We start from the raw sequence: 19,726 nt of genomic DNA on the forward strand, positions 1-19,726 counted from the left end.
CAGCCCTAACCAACAAAAGGAAGGGAGGTAGGGGTGAAATACATACAATTACATGTAGTAAAAATAAGTTGAGAACAGAGTTAGAATTACATTTTAAAGCTTAAGGCAGATAGTTGGAAGGGAACAGTGTGCTGCCTTAATAGACAGGTCATGTCTTAGTGCATACTGTATATTACACAGGGGGGAGGGAGGGGGGGAAGGGGGGAGGGGGGGAGGGAGGGGGGGAAGGGGGGAGGAAGGGAGGGGGGGAGGAAGGGAGGGAGGGAGGGAGGGAGAAGGGTGTGGTGTGTATGTGTGGGTTGAGCAGATGGGCGGCCTGTCTGACAGGACTCCTGCATACTGTTTAAAAATGTGCTCTAGTGCACTGTAGATAATAAAATAGAGCAGAAACCAACAAGCCTTGCAGGTCAGTGCCTCTCTAGGCATCTTTGTACAGGTACAGTACTATATATAATGGTCGTGTTTATTATGGTTTCTTTGCATCTTGAAAAAGGTCCCATATAGAGGACCTCAAACGTTAATCCTTATTAAACTTGTTTCACTGACCTGCAAGACCCCAAGTGTCTGTATTTATGCGTGCGTTAAAAAATCAAAATGGCTGCACACAATAACATGAATGCCCTCACTGGCTACAGTCGTGCCCGGCAAACTGTAATACTGAGTATAATGGAAGTGTACACCGAGGTATACAAAATCACCAGCACTGAGCACAAAGGTGATGAAAAAGTGATTATTGATCCATAAAACAACAGATATTCCAACGTTTCTGAAGACGGTTCTCCCTGGGACCGAGACGTCGGGATATCTGGTGTACACTTATAACTTTATATACACACCTGTGTTATTACTACAGTATCACAAATATCACAACCCTGTTCTTGAATCCTCGAATACAATATATTTCTGCTATTACAGAGGCAATTTCATTCAACATACCTCTATCTACAGTGCTATGCAATGGGAAATATATTGAAGGTAACGGTGAAAAGGGACTAAAAAAAAAAAACGTTGAACAAACCTTCAATATTTCTTCAACACAATGGGCTTCATTGGAGAAGGTCTGTAAAAAAAGAAAACGAATAAAAATGTAATCCAATGGTAAAGCATTTTCACATAAGCACACAAAATATAGTGTTTCATTCACACACTTGCAATAATACGGCAATTAATTTTTAATCTGCTCTCCAAGAGCAGGGTCAGCCTGTACCAGGTTAGGACGTTTTCCCATCTGATGTCAATGCACCTTTTAACAGTAAAAATTGATTTTAGCCCACGCCTATGGAGAAGCCTTTATAGCGATGTTGCCTTTGTGCACCGACTTCCCAGTAATGACGTTGCGGGCGGACAGGAGTTTGTTTATTCCTCTAGATGATTGTAACCTTTGACGAGCGGGGACCTCAATCCCTTTTGTATCCGTTTGCACTCGTCTGTCCTCCTTTGTAGGTCGTTCTGTCTATGGACATTTATATCACTCTGTACCCTGACTGTACCACGCTGGCGCTTTACAACGAAATAACAATAATAAGTCCTCCTCAACAAGTGGAATTATATTTGAAGGATAATATTTAACCGCAAATAGGTTCCCTTATTTGGATAATGACTCTGGGAGCCTGCAAACCAAGCCAGTGTTCGGAAAGGGTTAACCAACAATGGCTTTATAAATGGTAGGCAGACCTGGATAAAAATGGCTATTTCATTAGTTATTAGACACCCCTAGGCTTAATGACCAAGGGCCTCCAGGGATCTAAGGGAAGCATGTGAAGGTAAACCGGGTGGAAATAGTTAATGAAGCAAATTAACAGCTGATGTCCCATTTTCCCTATATATAGGTCTCTTGGGATAAGCAGCTAGAGAGGACGGCTGCAAATGTTGGGTGGAGGCAGATGCACGCAGATTAAAAAAAAAAAAAAAAAAACTCATTTAAATAAGTGGTTGCAATGCTGAATCTAAAATGCAGGCAACAGGTAAAACACCTGCAGGGAGTGTCTCCCTTTTAAGATTTAGGCTTCAGGCATAAATATTATCATTTTTATGTTTAGTGGTGAAAAATGCAATGAAAAAAAAAACAGTAACGTATCTTAACCATTTTAAATGTTAAACCAATCACGGTCATTAAATCCATGGTTATAAGTGAGAGACTGCACCTGTAATTCTAAAGCATACGTGAAGACGTACTGTATAGAAAGAAATATTCTGTATTGCAATTACTGCAGAAGAATTAAGCAGAACGGTGGAGTTTATTAAAGCATACAGAAGTTAATTGAAAGGTGATATTAAAGAAAAGGATTGGATCAAAAACATGGATCACAAGATTAGAGGAGCAACCCAAGCGCTGTGTCTCTTTTGTTTGTTTTAGCATACAGTAGTATTGAAGCAGGGGGTCTGAACCCCATACATTTCAGCTCTGGGGAACCCCCTACTTCCCCACCGCATGGCGTGCCGGTAGCTCTTCTGTTTAAAGGTCCTGCTCACATGGGCCAATAGGAAGTCACATCTGATAACATGACAGCTTCCCACTGGCCGCAGGAGCTATGAAGCCGCCATGACATGAACCAAAACAAGCCCAACCGGAACTGCTACCGGCACCCCTTCTGGGGGTAAGTATCGCAGGAAGCAGGGGGCTCCCCATAGATAAAAATTAATTCAGCTCCAGAGACACCCTGCTTCAATCCGGGGATAAAGAGGCAATCCAAGCAGTGGGGTTTATTTTATTTTTAAAAATATGTAAATGTAAGCCTTAAAACAAGCATGTAGCCAAAATATAAAACCCCACATAATAGGGCTACTTGAACACACGTTGTAGAACAAAGTCTACATCCTAATTTCCATGGGGCAGATGTACTGTGCTCTGTAAATTAAATAATTGGCGTTAAATTGCTTTGCAAAAGAATTAATCATATTGCGCTCGTCTGCGTCTATGAACAAACCTTTTTTTCCCCCCTCAATGTGCACTCCAAGCGTTAATTTTTTTTAAAGTAAAATATATTGGTGCCAACAAACGTGATGCATCTGACGCACATATGTAAATAGTATGTACTTAAAACAAATTCTATATATCTCTGTACGTCCAAAAAAAAAAAAAAAAAATTCAACCTGCGTCAAAATCACCAAATTGTACCCGATGTAAATCCTACAAAGTCTGTTTAAATTGTTAGCGCAGAATTAGAAGTGCTTTAAGTTGCAACGTATCAATCCCATTATTTTGTGATGTTTCATTATATACTGTACATTAACAATGTATTCATTTCACATGTCTATTACAAAATATATTAAACCAATAATTGATATTTACTAATACTAGTTCTAAAAAAAAAAAAAAATTATTTAAAACCACAACCTCATTTTAATTTCAATGGTATCAGTCGGGCATGAAACACGACGCAATGTGTCAAACGCCATTTCAGACAACAAACAGCATTATGTTTAATGAGTCACATAACGACCTTCATTCATACTAAGCAAATTGTATTAGGTTTTAAATACCTAATAGCACTACAATTAAAAACAAATCATGTTAATACATAGGCCCCAATGTGTTGCTTAGTGACAGGAACACCTTAATGTGTGCTACAGATTACTGTCCCACCTTTACTCAGCATGCCCCTCGTACACATGCAGTCAGAGAGTCATGTTAAGGAATAAAGCAGACTCTTTCGCCCACGATGCAACCAATAAAACCCGCCCTTCAGTTGCCAACAAACTTGCTCTTCTTTAGGTTGACGTGAATGAGGGAAAAAAAGCTGTGATTTGGTTGGGAAACCAGAACAGAATTATTTTCACCTGATTTATCATAATCCTTGTGTTAAAGCCGCAGCTCACAAGAGATTAAAGCTTTCCCTGACTGTACATCCGGGAACAAGTCTCAAGGCAGAAGGCTGCCAGCAAAGGTCTATTTATTTTAACCCATGCAAGAAAATGCATGAACATCTGTGGGTGTTCAGTAATACTTGGAAGCTTTCTGTAGATACCTTTAACAGATGGAAAATACTTGGAGTATACGCTAAATTAAAATGGACAATGAAACAAGTTTAGCTGGTGTGTGTGTGTGTGTGTGTGTGTGTGTGTGTGTGTGCGTGTGCGTGTGCGTGTGCGTGTGCGCGTGACCCGCCTATGGGATTATAAATCTTGTTTGTCTATAAGAGGTTCATTTTTGGGTTACTGCATTAAGCAATAACCCTTAAGTAAATGTTGCAGTTGGGCAACAGCCACTCAAGCTCCTCCCCCCTTCCAGAAAGGACCCACTCGGTCATCCAGAGTGGGCCTAGGTTAGAGTGTCCAAAATACCTCCCATGTATCCATGGTGACCAGTTATGTCACTATGGCCTATAAGTATTGGTGGTGGGGGCTTAAGGCCTGAGACCCCAGGAGGATCCCACATAAGATTAGGGTAGAAGAAGGCAGGGGGTCTCATTGTGTTTGTTTTATGTGTAACTTCTGTAAGTGAATGAAGTCAATTTTTGTTATTTTCTATATCAGGGAATATGCCCCTATTAGTGGTAGGGTCACGATCAATGGCAACAGACCATTTCTATATCAGTGATGTTGAGGTACACTGCAATGATGGCCAAGCCATGTGAACTATGCAGGGTCCAGGAAAGCGTGTACCATGAAAGCCTGTCCTGTTTGTGAAAGTAAAAATGTTAATTTTGTTTGTCAACTAAAAGTCTCTGGCGCCCTTTATCCCCTTCTGCAAAGCTTACACACCCTGCCTGACACACGCCCCTCAGATCCAGGTAACGAGAGTCCAGAGCACAACATCTGCACTTACATATTAACCTGTGCAACTCACTCCTTTTAAGCCGGATAAGGAGAGGGGTTAAACATACACACATACCCTGGGTCCCCCAATTTGCCCCCGCTAAGCGGGGGAACTTGCAGAGCGTTGCGGCACCGCCATCTTCGGTGTGATTGCGCATGCGCAAGATGTCGCGCATGCACAGTGTCAGGCGCACAAGGCGGTCATTAGAGACATAGATTCCGCGGGGACTACAACCCCCAGCAGCCAGTGGGGCTGCATGACACACGGCCCCATAGCAGCCAATAGGGCACACTGATTCCCCTGCTGGGGGAAATAGATACATTGCGCACGCTAGGAGCACGCCAGTCGGAACTGGAACCAGGATAGGGTAGGTTGTGAGTGCAAGGCATCTGTGACCCCTGCACTAGGCCAGAGACCCCCTTAGGCCCCAGCTAGGCCCCGACTCACCTCAGCTTGTGGTCGCTGCAGGGACAGACCCAGTAGTTAGGTAGACTGCCCCTGTAGAACCAGTGTGAGGGACACAGCCAGGACACGGCGGCGAACTGGTGGTCTGGGACCAGATCACCATACTGCGAGAGACTATTACGGTGGGATACTCCTGCCGGACACCACCGAACGTGGAGGCGGACTCATCGCTGACGACGGCGTGGGACGGGACAGCCCCTTTGTCTACTGTCGGGGCTACCGGGTGCTGGAGTACCCAGCAGGTATCAATCAACAAGTGCACCAACTTTACACACGTTAGTTGTGGGCAGCGCTGTCTCACACATTCGATGGGTTGCTTCTACTGGACACCAGGGTGGTTGGGTGCCCAAGGGTCCCTCAGTACTTTGGGAGATATCCCATCAGGTGGGGACATTGTGTTGGAGGACACTGTGGGGTTACGGCCCTGCGAGGCCTAGTTGGTGGGGATGTTGTAGTATTGCCCTTTCTTTTATGCTTACAGTAAACTGTTATTTTTATCAGTGTGTCTATTATTGTAAAACAAATAGATAATCAACAAATAATGTAAAACAAATATATAATCAACAAATAATGTAAAACAAATATATAATCAACAAATAATGTAAAACAAATATATAATCAACAAATAATGTAAAACAAATATATAATCTATATTATGTGTATTTTTGTATTGGTCCTGTGGCGAGTTTATCCAACATAGTAGGATCCCACGCAGGTGAAGGCGCTGTTACCAGACAGATCATACATATCCCAGGCTCCCAGCAGCGGAGGCTCAGGCCTCCTGTGAGCCACAAGTAACAAACCACACACACGGTAGTCACCATATCTCCCAGGGGTTGGTGGAATGTGCGCTACATACACACACACACACACACACACACTTATAGATCAAAACATGGACAGTAGGCACTCCTAAATAAATATAACTGGAATAATTTGGCGTGTGCATGTATCAAATGTAGAAGTAAACAAATACATGATACATGATACAGGTACGTATCCAGGAGGATAAACTACAGCACGTATCCAGGAGGATAAACTACACAGGTATGCACCAGACAAAGGAATACAGCATCACGCAGGTAGGTAGTATCAAAATAAGTGTATTAGAGTCCACATAATCCAACATTCCGGTCCCCTCAACAGGACCCCACACACACACTCTTAGGAACAAGTCAAGCTTAAAATGATTACATCCAAAAACATAAATGTAGTAATTCAGGGCCCCATATTCATTTACATAAGCATATTCATTTACATAAGCTTAACATTTAATTCAGATAACTTCCTTTAAACATTTTGCTAGAGCAGGTCTTTATCTTCAACCCTTGGTAATCTATGATGTGTACCAATGAGCCATGATTAATACAGCCAATTATAGCAATAGTTACTCAACCCACCTATTTAAAAAGTGCCGGAGTAGGTGGCACTGCCGTATTACAAAAAGCCACTTTATTTCCATGTACCTTGTCCTATTTATATGCCGATGAATACTAGCAAGGTTAACGCCGCCTCTGCTTACTATAATGTAATGGTTGTGCTCCCTAGGTAGGTAATATACAGAAATACACACGAGAAAAGGTAACCTAGTATGGGCACTCGTCCATCACCTGGATGATATAATGAATGACTTCAAATAACCTTTAATAAATATCCAATTAAAATAAAGAGTGTTAAAACGAAGATTAAACGCGAGGTGATCCAAACATAAACACCAAGTTCAGTGTTCTGGATCATGAATAAAAGGTGGTAAGATGGTTAAATGTTATCACCAGCAAAAAGGTGGAACTAAATATCCACTACCCTTTAATAAGAGTACAAAAAGAGGCGAGATAGATCTACACCCTTAAGATCCTCTCACCTGGTGGCCTAAACGAGGGCTTTGTATATACCCCATTTATCCGAGTTCATTATAACACCCTTTGGACTCAATAAGATAATTTAATACAATATGTACATATATGTGTTCAAAACATCACCTCTATCTGTCACAACTGACAAATGGCACATGCCTAATCATTTACAAATACATCTCATAGTGGAACTCTGGAATCCACTTCTTTCTAACCGATTATTTCAGGTCTGATGGACGATTTATTTACCTCCAATTTGGCTATGAGGAACTGCCCCAAATATCCGATTATCACAACTATTCCCTGTCCACAGTCCTATGGACATCATAGGCTAACACTGTTCTCCTTGTACTTAACCTTATCACAGAGGTTCCTGGTTGGTATTACATTACAGGTGTAATATAGGTGTTAAATTGTACTGCTTTGTAAAAGTTTGGGTGGATATTAGGTAGAAGGTTAGCTGGAAGTTCAAACTTATTATTGAAGTTAATCGCAAGATTCATTCTGAGCACATAACTTCTCGTTTATCTGAATAAAATAATTAAAGAAAAGACTACAACACCGCGTATAATAGTGGGGGGAAAAGACCAGCAGTTTGCCGTTATCACATTGCTGCGATTGCTCAGTCAGACAACGGTGAAACATGAGACAAGACTGTATATTTAATGCACAATTCCAGGATTTATATTATTCTGAGCAACAATTATAACGTTTAAGTCAATTGAAAAGTCTCTGCCATGTTTCTGCCCAAACAGCCATTAAAACGTCAAACTCCAGCCAAGGTAAATTCAGGATAATGCTTCTGAAATCAAAGTGTTCAAATCAAATCAAACTCAACGTGTTCCTGCTTTTTCACTCCCTCGCAAGAGACACCCACATTTATATGCTCAATGAATAATAAAGTGATATACAGGCATACCCCGCATTAACGTACGCAATGGGACCGGAGCATGTATGTAAAGCGAAAATGTACTTAAAGTGAAGCACTACCTTTTTTCCACTTATCGATGCATGTACTGTACTGCAATCGTCATATACGTGCATAACTGATGTAAATAACACATGTGTAACAGGCTCTATAGTCTCCCCGCTTGCGCACAGCTTCGGTTTATAGTCTCCCCGCTTGCGCACAGCTTCGGTACAGGTAGGGAGCCAGTATTGCTGTTCAGGACGTGCTGACGGGCGCATGCGCGAGCTGCTGTTTGACTATTGGGCGATATGTACTTAATCGCGAGTGTACTTAAAGTGAGTGTCCTTAAAGCGGGGTATGCCTGTATAAGTAGTAAGTCATACAGGGTGACCCTCAGATTCTTCTCTCCATGACAACACTTCGTGAGTCTTGACCCTGGCAACTCATAGCTATATGGAGGTTAACGCAGTTTGTACGTAAGAAAAATAAAAAAAATCCAGATGTTGGGTTGAAAACAGGACTGGTTGGGTTGGCCAATGTTAATCAGGATCAGGTGGTTACCATAATGTCACCCCATAGTAATATACGTTGTAAACCAGGAGTGGCCAACTCCAGTACACAAGGGCCACCAACAGGTCAAGTGTTAAGGATATCCCTGCTTCAGCACAGGTGGCTCAATCAGTGGCTCAGTCAACAACAGCCAACTGTGCTAAAGCGGGGATATCCTTAAAACCTGACCTCTTGAGGACGGAGTTGACCAACCCTGTTGTAAACTATTGTTCTGGTTTACAGCATCCCGATGCTGTTCCTCATTGAATAAAATAGAACAGATTTGCCATGTTGATTCCCTGAATAGCCTCGATCAATAATGCTTTTCTAAGTAACTACAATACTGTAGGTGAGGAGATTTTTTTCTGCCACTGATCACAGAAGTAAATGTTTTATGCATCAGTCTTCTGTGCCAGTAAACATACATGGACATAAACTGCACAAGGTAAACAGATTATTAATATAAACAAAACATTTATTCACATGGTTCCAAGTAAATAGTTTTCTTTCCACCCTTGCTTCAGTCTTGTGCTCTAATCTATATATACTTTGCTGTCACAAACTGGAGCAACAGGATGTGGTGCTTCCTTACTGTGGTATGATTGGGAGGATTGTCAAATTATTTCTTTGCTGAAGGCCTCAATCACTGCTTTATTCAGCACACTCTGGCCAACCCTACCAGATCTAAATTTTGCAGATCAAGTTTTTCTGTGAAACAAGGACCACGTTGTGCTGACTTCCTGCCGGCCTTCTTAGGAAATGAAGCGTTTTCTGCTCGTTTTGCACGCTTTCCGAGGCGCAGACAAAGAGCTACATCTTCTAAAGTAAATAAATGAATTAAGAGGCATCGAGTCGTTAAGGTGAAACCCAACACATGAAAAACCGGACAAGAAAGACAAGACTTCCGATTAGCCACTGAAAACACTTCTTCAATCCATCGTGAAGGTTGCAACATGATGAAAACCAGGCTGAAGGAATAACTTGGTGTTACGAAGCAGCTGAACCAGTTTCTTGTGACCTTGAGCAAACACTGTCTCCCTGTGCCCAGTGGCGGACTTACCTTTTTGCCGCCTGTAGGCTCGGTGCAGCCCTCCTCCGCAGCATCCGACTTCATGCGTCACGACGCCGCATTGACATGGCAACGTGGCGTTGTGATGTCATGTCGCCATGACGACCTAATGCTACAGGAGGGGGCCCGCTCCAGAAAAAAGGCAAGACACAAATTACCTCCGCACAAAAACAAAAATCGCCGCACTACGCTATAACCTTCTCAGCCTTATGGAAAATCCGTCTCTGCCAAAATTAGATTGTAAGCTCTATGGGGAAGGGACTCGTGTTTGCAGAACTCTGCACCAAATACATAGGTCGCGCCATTAGAAAGACTATAACCACCATCTTGAATTGCAGTATAGGAACATTATTTCAATGACTATTTTTTATTCTCAACAAATGCCAGTAATATCACTATTTACAGACTTCTTTAGTGGCTCCGGAAATCGCAAAATGTTGCTGTTCTAGAAACAAGCAAACTGCGTTAGTGCTTAGGACTATAAGCAGACCGTGCTTAGGTCTGTCAGTGTCCCAAAATCACTTTTAAACACTTATTTATTTATTTTAATCTATCCTCAGAATTTTACTCAACGAAATTGTAGATTAAAACAAGGGTTGCAACACGTTTTTTGTTGTGGTTTTATATCCCATTTTGGATGACGGCCCTGGGTAAATGTGAGCAAAAATCGTGAGGGGGAAAAAAGCGGATTTATTGAAACATACAATCTAACCCTATGGCTGCCGAATAAGGGCCCAATGTAAGATAATGTTTCCCTGAAAATTTTTCAAGACGATTAGGCTGCCCAAGTTATCCATGGTGGCGATATATTTTTATTTAAAAATACCAGTCGAAACCAAAATGTGATTAATTTCTTACATATGACAAAATGTCCCACCATATTTTCTAAGCAGTCAACTCTCATAATATACCTTCCTGCGCTGAAGACCTTACAGGCCACTGACTTGGATGGGCTGTAAGGTGTCTCTTCTAACGCGGTATCAATATGGCAGAAGATTGTTTAGTAAATATGGCCCCAAAAATGTTTTAAGATCAATTCCAAAGCATGAGAAGTACTTTTTTTTTTTTTTTTTTCTCTCTGGCAAAGTCTCTTTAGCAGAGTGTAACCTATACCGGGGATTAGCAAGCAGGCTGTAACCGAATACTGAACTAGCAGCTATTTTGCAAGGAGCTCAAACATGTCAGAAAGCATTGGAGATGAACTTTTAGCATTAGAAACGTAGCAATATAAATTAATAATGCACCAACCTTAACCATTTCCTAGCTGCAGTGATCAAATTACAGACCCCGATTCTTATTCATTACTAGCTGTGAATCTTTGTGAATCTTGGGTGGGTGGAAATCTTTGGTGGGTGGGTATTAATCTTTTGAGGGTGTGAATCTTGGGTGTGGAGGGTATGAATCTTGGGTGGGTGGGTGAGGAGGGTGTGAATCTTGGGTGGGTGGGTGGGTGAGGAGGGTGTGAATCTTGGGTGGGTGGGTGGGTGGGTGAGGAGGGTGTGAATCTTGGGTGGGTGGGTGGGTGGGTGAGGAGGGTGTGAATCTTGGGTGGGTGGGTGGGTGGGTGAGGAGGGTGTGAATCTTGGGTGGGTGGGTGGGTGGGTGAGGAGGGTGTGAATCTTGGGTGGGTGGGTGGGTGGGTGAGGAGGGTGTGAATCTTGGGTGGGTGGGTGGGTGGGTGAGGAGGGTGTGAATCTTGGGTGGGTGGGTGGGTGAGGAGGGTGTGAATCTTGGGTGGGTGGGTGGGTGAGGAGGGTGTGAATCTTGGGTGGGTGGGTGGGTGAGGAGGGTGTGAATCTTGGGTGGGTGGGGAGGGTGTGAATCTTGGGTGGGTGGGGAGGGTGTGAATCTTTGTGAATCTTGGGTGAATGGGTGGGGAGGGTGTGAATCTTGGGTGGGTGTGGAGTGTGTGAATCTTGGGTTGGTGTGGAGTGTGTGAATCTTGGGTGGGTGGGGAGGGTGTGAATCTTGGGATTTGTGTTTGGGGAGGGTGTGAATCTTGGGTGGGTTGGGTTTTTGGGGAGGGTGTGAATCTTGGGTTTTGTGAATCTTCGGTGGGGGGCTGCGAATCTTGGGTCCCGATCCGCGCACACCGCTCCGCTTGGTCCCGGCTACCCTCCATGATCCCGGGGCTCCTCTCCTCCTCCGGCCCCGCTCAGTCAGCGGAACACAGGGAAGGGGAAGCGGACGTACAGAAGAGGGAAGCGAGAGGCTGAGCAGCGGCCCCATCTCCTCTCACAGTCGGCAGACTTGTGGGGCTTCCGCCATCTTACTACATGCACAGCCGAGTCTGAATCAGAATCCCTGCGACAACCATCTTGCTACACCTTTCTTGCCGTTACCCTCAAAAGCACCGGACGCTCCCCCTCCCACTCGCATGTCCCGCAGCGTGCGCCGAGGGGTAACGGACCGCCCGCCCAAGGGTACAGTCAGCCACGACGTGGCCGCCACTGCCCTGTTTCCCCCCATTTTGTGGTGCCGGTGGAGCAACGCGGCACCACAATGCGCGGGGTGTGTGAGGCGGCGGGTCGGGTGAAGGGTGAGGGGGGGGAGAGAGGGAGGTGGCACGCAGCAGCGCACGGTACCTGAGGTGGCAGTGGGGTAGGTGGTGTTGAGAGAACCACACAGGCCAATAAGAGGCGTGCAGGGGCGAGGCGGGGCCACGGACCAAATCAGATTGGGCAGATGCACAGCAAACAGACAACGTTTTCTGTTTTATAGATATAGATACCATTACTAATGATCAATTTCAATTATTTTAATTGTTAATGCTTTGTGTGTATGTCCGGTCAAGATTTCAGTAATTAACCAACCATTACCATACCCATTATCATAATCAGTACCATTAACCAACTAACACTAACCGGAGTGTCACTGCCTTTAAAGCAGGTGAACCTGTTCCACATCGAAGTGTTAAATCCTTATACGGGCACATTCTGAATTGAAATAAAAAAATGTAATTGTACACTCTACCCTTACTTGCACTTCAAAATGTTATAGTTCTTTGTACCCTGTAGTGTAAGGTAAAACAGAAGAAGAAAAAATTTCATTTTCAGAATTTTTTTTTATTTTAAATGTTGACTTTAAACAATTTTCAAATTGCGGATGTGAAACCTTTTTTTTTTATTTTATTTTTTTTAAAACAAGAAATTCATGTTAATTTCTTTTTATTTGATTATTGTTGTGCTTCTCCTTTCAGGAACATTAATCCATTGGCACGCAAGGGATCAAAGCAGCAAGAGAAAAAAAGAGGAGAGAGAAATAGTCCAGTTTATTTCATGATTTGCCTGCTACAGTAAAGAAGATGTTTTCAATGTCAAATGTGCCCTTTGGGATTGTTGTAAACATCTGCAGATAATTGCCTGTAACTACTGATGTTTGAATCCAGCCTGCTGCTGCTGTACAGATGTCAGGAGCAGAAAGAAGCGACAGCAGGCCCAGCATATACTGAACACTTGGATAGAAGAACGTTATGCTGACATCTAAATGTTGAAATCGAAACGCAAACGTTTAAAATCTCAAACAGGTACAACAAAAGCATGAAGCTGGCAAGCCCTTCCCTTCCGAACTAATACCTTGCTTCATAGAGACCAGAGCAAGCGCATGAAAGGTGTTCATAAAAACACACACACACACACACACACACACACACACACACACACGAGTGCAAGCTACGGCATACATATGTTTTTAGGGTCCAATTCTCAAGCAAAAGCAACTTTAGACAATGAGAAGATATCGATATACATGGCCGGCCGCTCATTTTCAGTGGGTGAGTAACAACCAATTGCTGCATTCACACACCTTCCAGCACTCAAGGAGTTACACAAAGAACAAAAAGGCAAGGACTCCGTTTGCTTTGTTCCAGGCTCTGTTGATTCACCTTGGGGCCAAAGTAAAAAATGACCTTTTCAGGCCAGCCTCCATCATCCCCAAGGTTTTGTTTACATTTCCACCAACATAAAAAAAAACGGTGCACAAGGGATATCATATTTCCCCCCTTTCTTAAATGCATTATCCGGCTGCTCCATTAAGGGTTAACGAGTCAGAGAGTTGACGCCAACTCTGCAATGGGAAAGGGATGAAACCTGCCAACGTAAACAGCCCGGGTATTTCTGCAAAGTGTACAAGCTTGTTTCTCTCATTCCTAATGTAGACAACAGCTATAATGGCACCTCTTGTATGTAAATCTGATTTGAGATCGGTTTAGCTTCTGGTTACTTTATTCTGTACTATAGCTGTAAAAAGCCACAATCACCACCACAAGCAGTATAAAACAAAAAATACACCTCTGCCACTTTGTTTTCTAATCAACACATTCATTTTTTTGTATAAAATAACAGACAATGGGCATTTTCTGCTTTTTGAATGGCGCTGCAAAGTGGTGCCAATTATTATCAAATAAAAAAAGACGTACGTGTTGTGCAGTGATGAGGAACATTGCCATGTAGGACCAAAATGAAAAAAGGACTTCTATTGTTTTTGTTTCAATCTTTTTTATTGTGTTTTCAAAGAGACACAGATTATTACATTACATTACAGGGGGAAGCATTACATTGTTGTTCCCATTCAGTATACATGGTATTTTCATGTACAATAAAGATTGGGGGTTAGCTTCTATCCATATTTTGTGAAGTTGAGCGATCAGGAGTTTTAAACCCGTTTGCTCCTTTGTTTAGTGAAACAGCTCTCCAGATCTGCAATCTCTGAGTGAGATTCAAAGTGGATAGAGAAAGAGAAGCAGATATATTGCTAAGCCTTATACTGATTGGCTGGCTTATACGACATCAGGTTGGCTGAGAGACGAACCAGAACAAGGTAAGGCTCAAACTAAAATAAACTTAGGCCAGAAACTAGTGTAACTGTAAAATAAGAAAAACAGTGCACTAAATAAGGATATTAAGCTTAAAAGAAAAAACATGGGGGGGATACCGAGCAGAGCACCCCGCTTAAGGCTGCAGTCCCAGTGACTGCTACAGTGCACGCCTCTGTGTGCGCTGTGCGTATAAGCACCGCCCCTCAATGGGGCTGGGCCCAGTACGCACCTTCCCGCTGAAGGTGCAGCTGCGCCGTAGTGCCAGATTTGTTAAACTCAATGAAATTGAGTTTAGAACTTGCGACGGAGGCGTGGCCACGCCCCTGCCGGCGATTCACCCAATGAGGGCGAACCAGCCGCGTGAGGTCATGGCCACGCCCCCGCAAAACCCCCACCACGCACGCCCCCTCCCGTCGCAATCTCCCTCTCTCCCTGGAAGACCGCAGATCGCGGTTAGCGGTGTGGATGCGCCGCCCCCCACCGGGCGCGCGTGCCACAGTGCTGACTGGGACCGCAGCCTAAGGCCCAATGGGAAGTGAACACAGCTTCCTGCCCAGTGGCCCCAGCGTGGGTGTACTCTACTCGGATACGGGAGCGCACCAGCACCCGGAATAAGGCCTGGCAAACGCTGCTTCCTGGACTTGTATATGGCCAGCTTGGCTAATGCCAGGAGCAGGCTGACGAGGAGGTCCCTGGCACTACTGTTTCGGGATACTGGGCGCCTAAAAATAAAAAGGTGCAGGAAGAAGTGCAACCAGAACTGCAGGAGGAGGCCCCTCAAGAATGACAAGAGGGGCTGCAGTCTGGCGCAACTAAAATAAACGTGGAACACAGACTCCCTTGAGTCACAAAATGGGCATGTGGCAGGGGAGTCCATGAAGTGGGCAAGGTACTCTCCCATGCTTAGTGCACCATGGAGAATTCTCGTTTGTTGGTAGTACCCGCCTGCAGATGGTATCAGGGCGGGAGGCGAGGACGAGGTAGTGCACTGTGTGGAGCACGAGAGAGTACAGCCGCCACCTCCTCGGCATGCCGTGGAAGCAAGCTGAGGGTATGGTCCCCAGCCTGCTTAGGCTGGGGACAGGAGAAGCCTCAGGGGGTTGGCAGGGTTTTGGGCCAACGCATACAGCAGGAGGCTGGGGGTCGGAAGGTGGATGTGGCTATCCGGTCTGCAATAACCCCTCTATGAAAGTGCATGAGTCAGGGCACCTGACGTCCTTGATCTCCTGAAGCAAAAAGCTGGAAACTGTACAACTTGTTAAAGGTTACCTGTACTGGAGCGAATGCCATTTTTCACACACACACACACACACACACACACACACACACACACACACACACACACACACACACACACACACACACACAACTATGGCCGCGGGGTAACAAATGGAAAGTCGTAATCCGCAGCCATTTTGTATCCACCGCGGTTAAAGTTCTGGATTCAGGCACGTTAGACAAAACAAATACATTTGCAAGCAGACAGGAGGTGCTGCTTTAAAAAAAAAAAAATTGCAAATACAAGCATTTCTACATTTTTCAGGGAAATTAGAAAAAAGTACAAATAATGGTACTTGGTGCTCAAACGTACCAAAAATCTATGAGATAAACAATAGCAAAACAAACACCAGAGTGCAGAGAAAACAGCAATTCTGGGGGTTTGAGCAGTCCTTTTATCAAACTCTATAATATAATCCAGCCTCTGCATGCTCCTTTCTTACCGGAACACCAGAAAGGTAAATGTGAGAGATCCAGCAGACATGAGGTCACTAAATATCTGTTTAAAGTGTTTACAAATAGAGATGTGTGAAACTTTTAGCCACGACAAAAATTGCAAGCGTGTCCGAGTTAGTAAACGATTGGCCATTCAGTCTCCTGTTAATTGCAATTTTGGTTACTATGCGAATTTGCTAATTTCTCCCAAAAAAAAAATCGCTGGACTTGCTTGATGTTGAGATTATATAGGGCACCCACCCCCCCACCATGTTTCGCTTACTGCATGGTGATATTTTGCTGAAAGCTTGCGAAATCACCGAACCCAGGACTAATTTCACAACAATGGCAATTTGAGGCCTGGAGAAATATTTTGCAAGGAAGCGTTATTGAAATCAGGTTTTTTTTTTTTTTTTTTTTTTTTAACAATGCTTAAAAGCTTCCCGACTGCAGTTCGAATCATTTTGCACATTCCTATTTACATAGCCAGGAAAAAAATCCTACAATTATTTAAAAAAATGCATGTTGGCTTTTTTCTTTTTTTTATATAGGCACCAGTGGTTTGAACGTGTTAAACAAAGCACATTCACCCCAATTTGGTTCAAAACTAGACTAACCCCACGTTTAAGGCAGATAATTTGTTCAAGGACACAGGATCTCTGTGTGTGTAAGATAATCAAAGGCCAAACTGCCATGTACACAGCAATAAATGCCTCTCTATTTAATAATAACCATTTAATTGTCCCAATGGGACTCAAAGCGCTTCACAATTACAGTACAGTGCGTGGTACGCAGCACATAGGAATATCACAGCCACCGTCCCTGCCCAGAAGGGCTTACAATCTATGTTTTTGGTAGATAGAGGGAGATAAAGGGACTTGCCCAAGGTCACATGGAGCCGAGACTGGAAATCGATCCAGGTTCCCCTGCTTTAACCTCTGCCTCGTTATCAGTCAGTGTCTTTACTCACGGAGCTGCTCCGCAGAGTAGAAGCCGTGCTAAGCACCTGCATACCCAGTGGGCTCTACTAGCTATGTACGATGTACATTCATGGTGCACTCGCAGCGACATCACAATGGCAATATCACATGCCAAGAATTAGAGCCATCATTTAATGGCACTTGGCTTTTCAAGAGGACTATAGAAAATTCACCTAGCACACTCGCAGGATGTTAGATGCTCACGTGGTAATCCATTTTTTCTCTCTACTCTGGTATTTATATTAGGAATTATATCGCGAAAAAAGGTATTTATGTTTGCTTGAATACATTATATAGTGACTTAAAGTCACTTATCTTTCTGTATTTTTACAATTGGACATTTAAAATGGCCGCTCGCCCTTGATTCTAAGTCTCTGCCAACTGCATATACCCATATGAATTGTATATACCCTATTAGGTTTTAAACGTCTTTTGTATACATGATACTCCGATGTATAACAAAGAGGGTACATATTTTATTTCTGAGGTTTATACCATTGTATGTCATTTTGAATTGTCACAATGAAAGGGTTAATGTTATAAGTATATAAGGAAATTATACCGCTGAGCTACTTCCTTACACCTGACGAAGGGTGAGCGTGTCCTCCCTAAAACGCTGTGGTTTGATACTCGAAGTCACGGCATGGACACTTAGGCCTCGGACATGGTGCCGCAGACCATGCGGACGCAGACTGCCTTAAGGCAGTGTTCGCGTCCATGCGGCATGGGGGCGCGCATTGCGTGAGAAATCTGAAAACTGGTTTCTCAGCGCGACAGACAGGTCACGGGAGCGGTTCACCCAATGAGGGCGAACCGGCTCTGTGACGTCACTAGGAACGCCCCCCACAGCCCGTCCACCATGGCCAGGGAAAACACCCGCTTTTCCTCAGCCTCCACGAGCCTCTGCCCGGGAGAAGGCACCATGGCCTCAGCCTCCACACGGGAAAACGCACCATGGCCTCAGCCTCCACACGGGAGAACGCATCATGGCCTCAGCCTCCACACGGGAGAACGCACCATGGTCTCAGCCTCCACATGCCTCCACACGGGAGAAGGCACCTTGGCCTCAGCCTCCACATGGGAGAAGGCACCATGGCCTCAGCCTCCACGCACCTCCACATGGGAGAAGGCACCATGGCCTCAGCCTCCACGCACCTCCACATGGGAGAAGGCACCATGGCCTCAGCCTCCACATGGGAGAAGGCACCATGGCCTCAGCCTCCACATGGGATAAGGCACCATGGCCTCAGCCTCCACGCACCTCCACATGGGAGAAGGCACCATGGCCTCAGCCTTAATAAAATACGGATAAATCCGAATTGTGGTAACATTGCCCTGTTGCAGCAGTTTGTTTTTTTACTTGGCTTTTCAACCCAGTGTCCAACAGTGACTTATTGTAGTGGTATAAACGTCAGTCGCAGTGCTACTTCATTACAGAACACGGAGAACAAAGCAGAACGTGAATGCAACATAACATACTTTTCTCCATTATACGAGTTCTTCTATACTGTTCAATAGCTTTTCAAATTGAGGTCCAACAGTGTAATCAAAAATGCCAGGGAATATCCATGATACACTTCTTTCATATGGGGCCAGTTTAAGGGATCATATCTAAAGGAGGTAAAAGTACTACTGCAAGTCAAAAGCTTGTAATCTGGGATAGCAGGCAATTCATGGCAGGCTTATCTCAGAGGTGGCAATTAAAAATTGCTAGGGGTAAGGGCTGTTCTATAGAGGGCGCTCTTGCTCCGCCGTGCATGCGGCACTTATAATTGGCTGAGGTTAGTCAGCCTTTCTATAATAGGGCCGCGTGTGCACACGGCAGTGAACGTGGAGGCGGGCGACGAGGGAGAAGACGGCAAAAAGAATGTTTTCACGCCGCTACCGTCGCTGTAATGTATGTGTGTGTCTGTGTGTGTCTGTGTGTGTATGTGTGTGTCTATGTGTGTGTGTGTCAACATTGCACAATAATTTTTTTTTTTATTCATGTCTTATTTTAAAAATATTATTTAATAAATGATTAACTCACAATCTATATACACATACACATATATATCTATATATTTATATATAGACTTCCCTTTGAGAAAGTCACCCGTGGTGTGACGAAACGCGTCAGGGAGCGTCATCACGTCAGACGCATGACACTGACGTCATCACCGCGCGCTGGGACTCACTGACCCGCGCGATTGTTGCAGAGGCTTCCCAGCTTGGAACCACTCCACAGGACTCCCCCATTGATGCAGAGTAGAACTACTATCCTGGCTTTGGATTGGGACGTCACCCTGGGACTGCACAGACCATGAGGCTGCAGTTCTAAACCGGATGGTGGTGATTATATATCACAGAATGCTTTTTTATATTGTACCTTTGTAAGTGCAATTCTTATTCCCCTCCCTCCCCTCATTAAATTTTACAATTTTACGCTATGGGTGTGCGCTCTCTCTTCCCCCTTTTCTTATATATATATATATATATATATATATATATATATATATATATATATATATATATATATATATATATATATATATATATATATATATATATATATATATATATATATATATATACATACACGTATACATATATAACAACATACACACACACAA

The 19,726-nt window shown here is 43.9% G+C and overlaps 1 protein-coding gene across 5 annotated transcripts in view; it reads right to left on the reverse strand.

Annotated features, from left to right (window-relative positions):
- AFF1 (ALF transcription elongation factor 1) overlaps positions 1-19,726 on the reverse strand; it is a 165,675-nt gene that overhangs the window by 51,084 nt on the left and 94,865 nt on the right. For all 5 annotated transcript variants that reach the window (XM_075606048.1, XM_075606057.1, XM_075606083.1 and 2 more), the window contains exon 4: positions 1,019-1,060. In XM_075606048.1, coding sequence (XP_075462163.1) covers positions 1,019-1,060 — 42 coding nt within the window. The remainder of the gene's footprint in view (positions 1-1,018; positions 1,061-19,726) is intronic.

Source organism: Ascaphus truei, chromosome 1, assembly GCF_040206685.1.
Source record: "Ascaphus truei isolate aAscTru1 chromosome 1, aAscTru1.hap1, whole genome shotgun sequence".
In the NCBI taxonomy this organism is placed as follows: domain Eukaryota; kingdom Metazoa; phylum Chordata; class Amphibia; order Anura; family Ascaphidae; genus Ascaphus; species Ascaphus truei.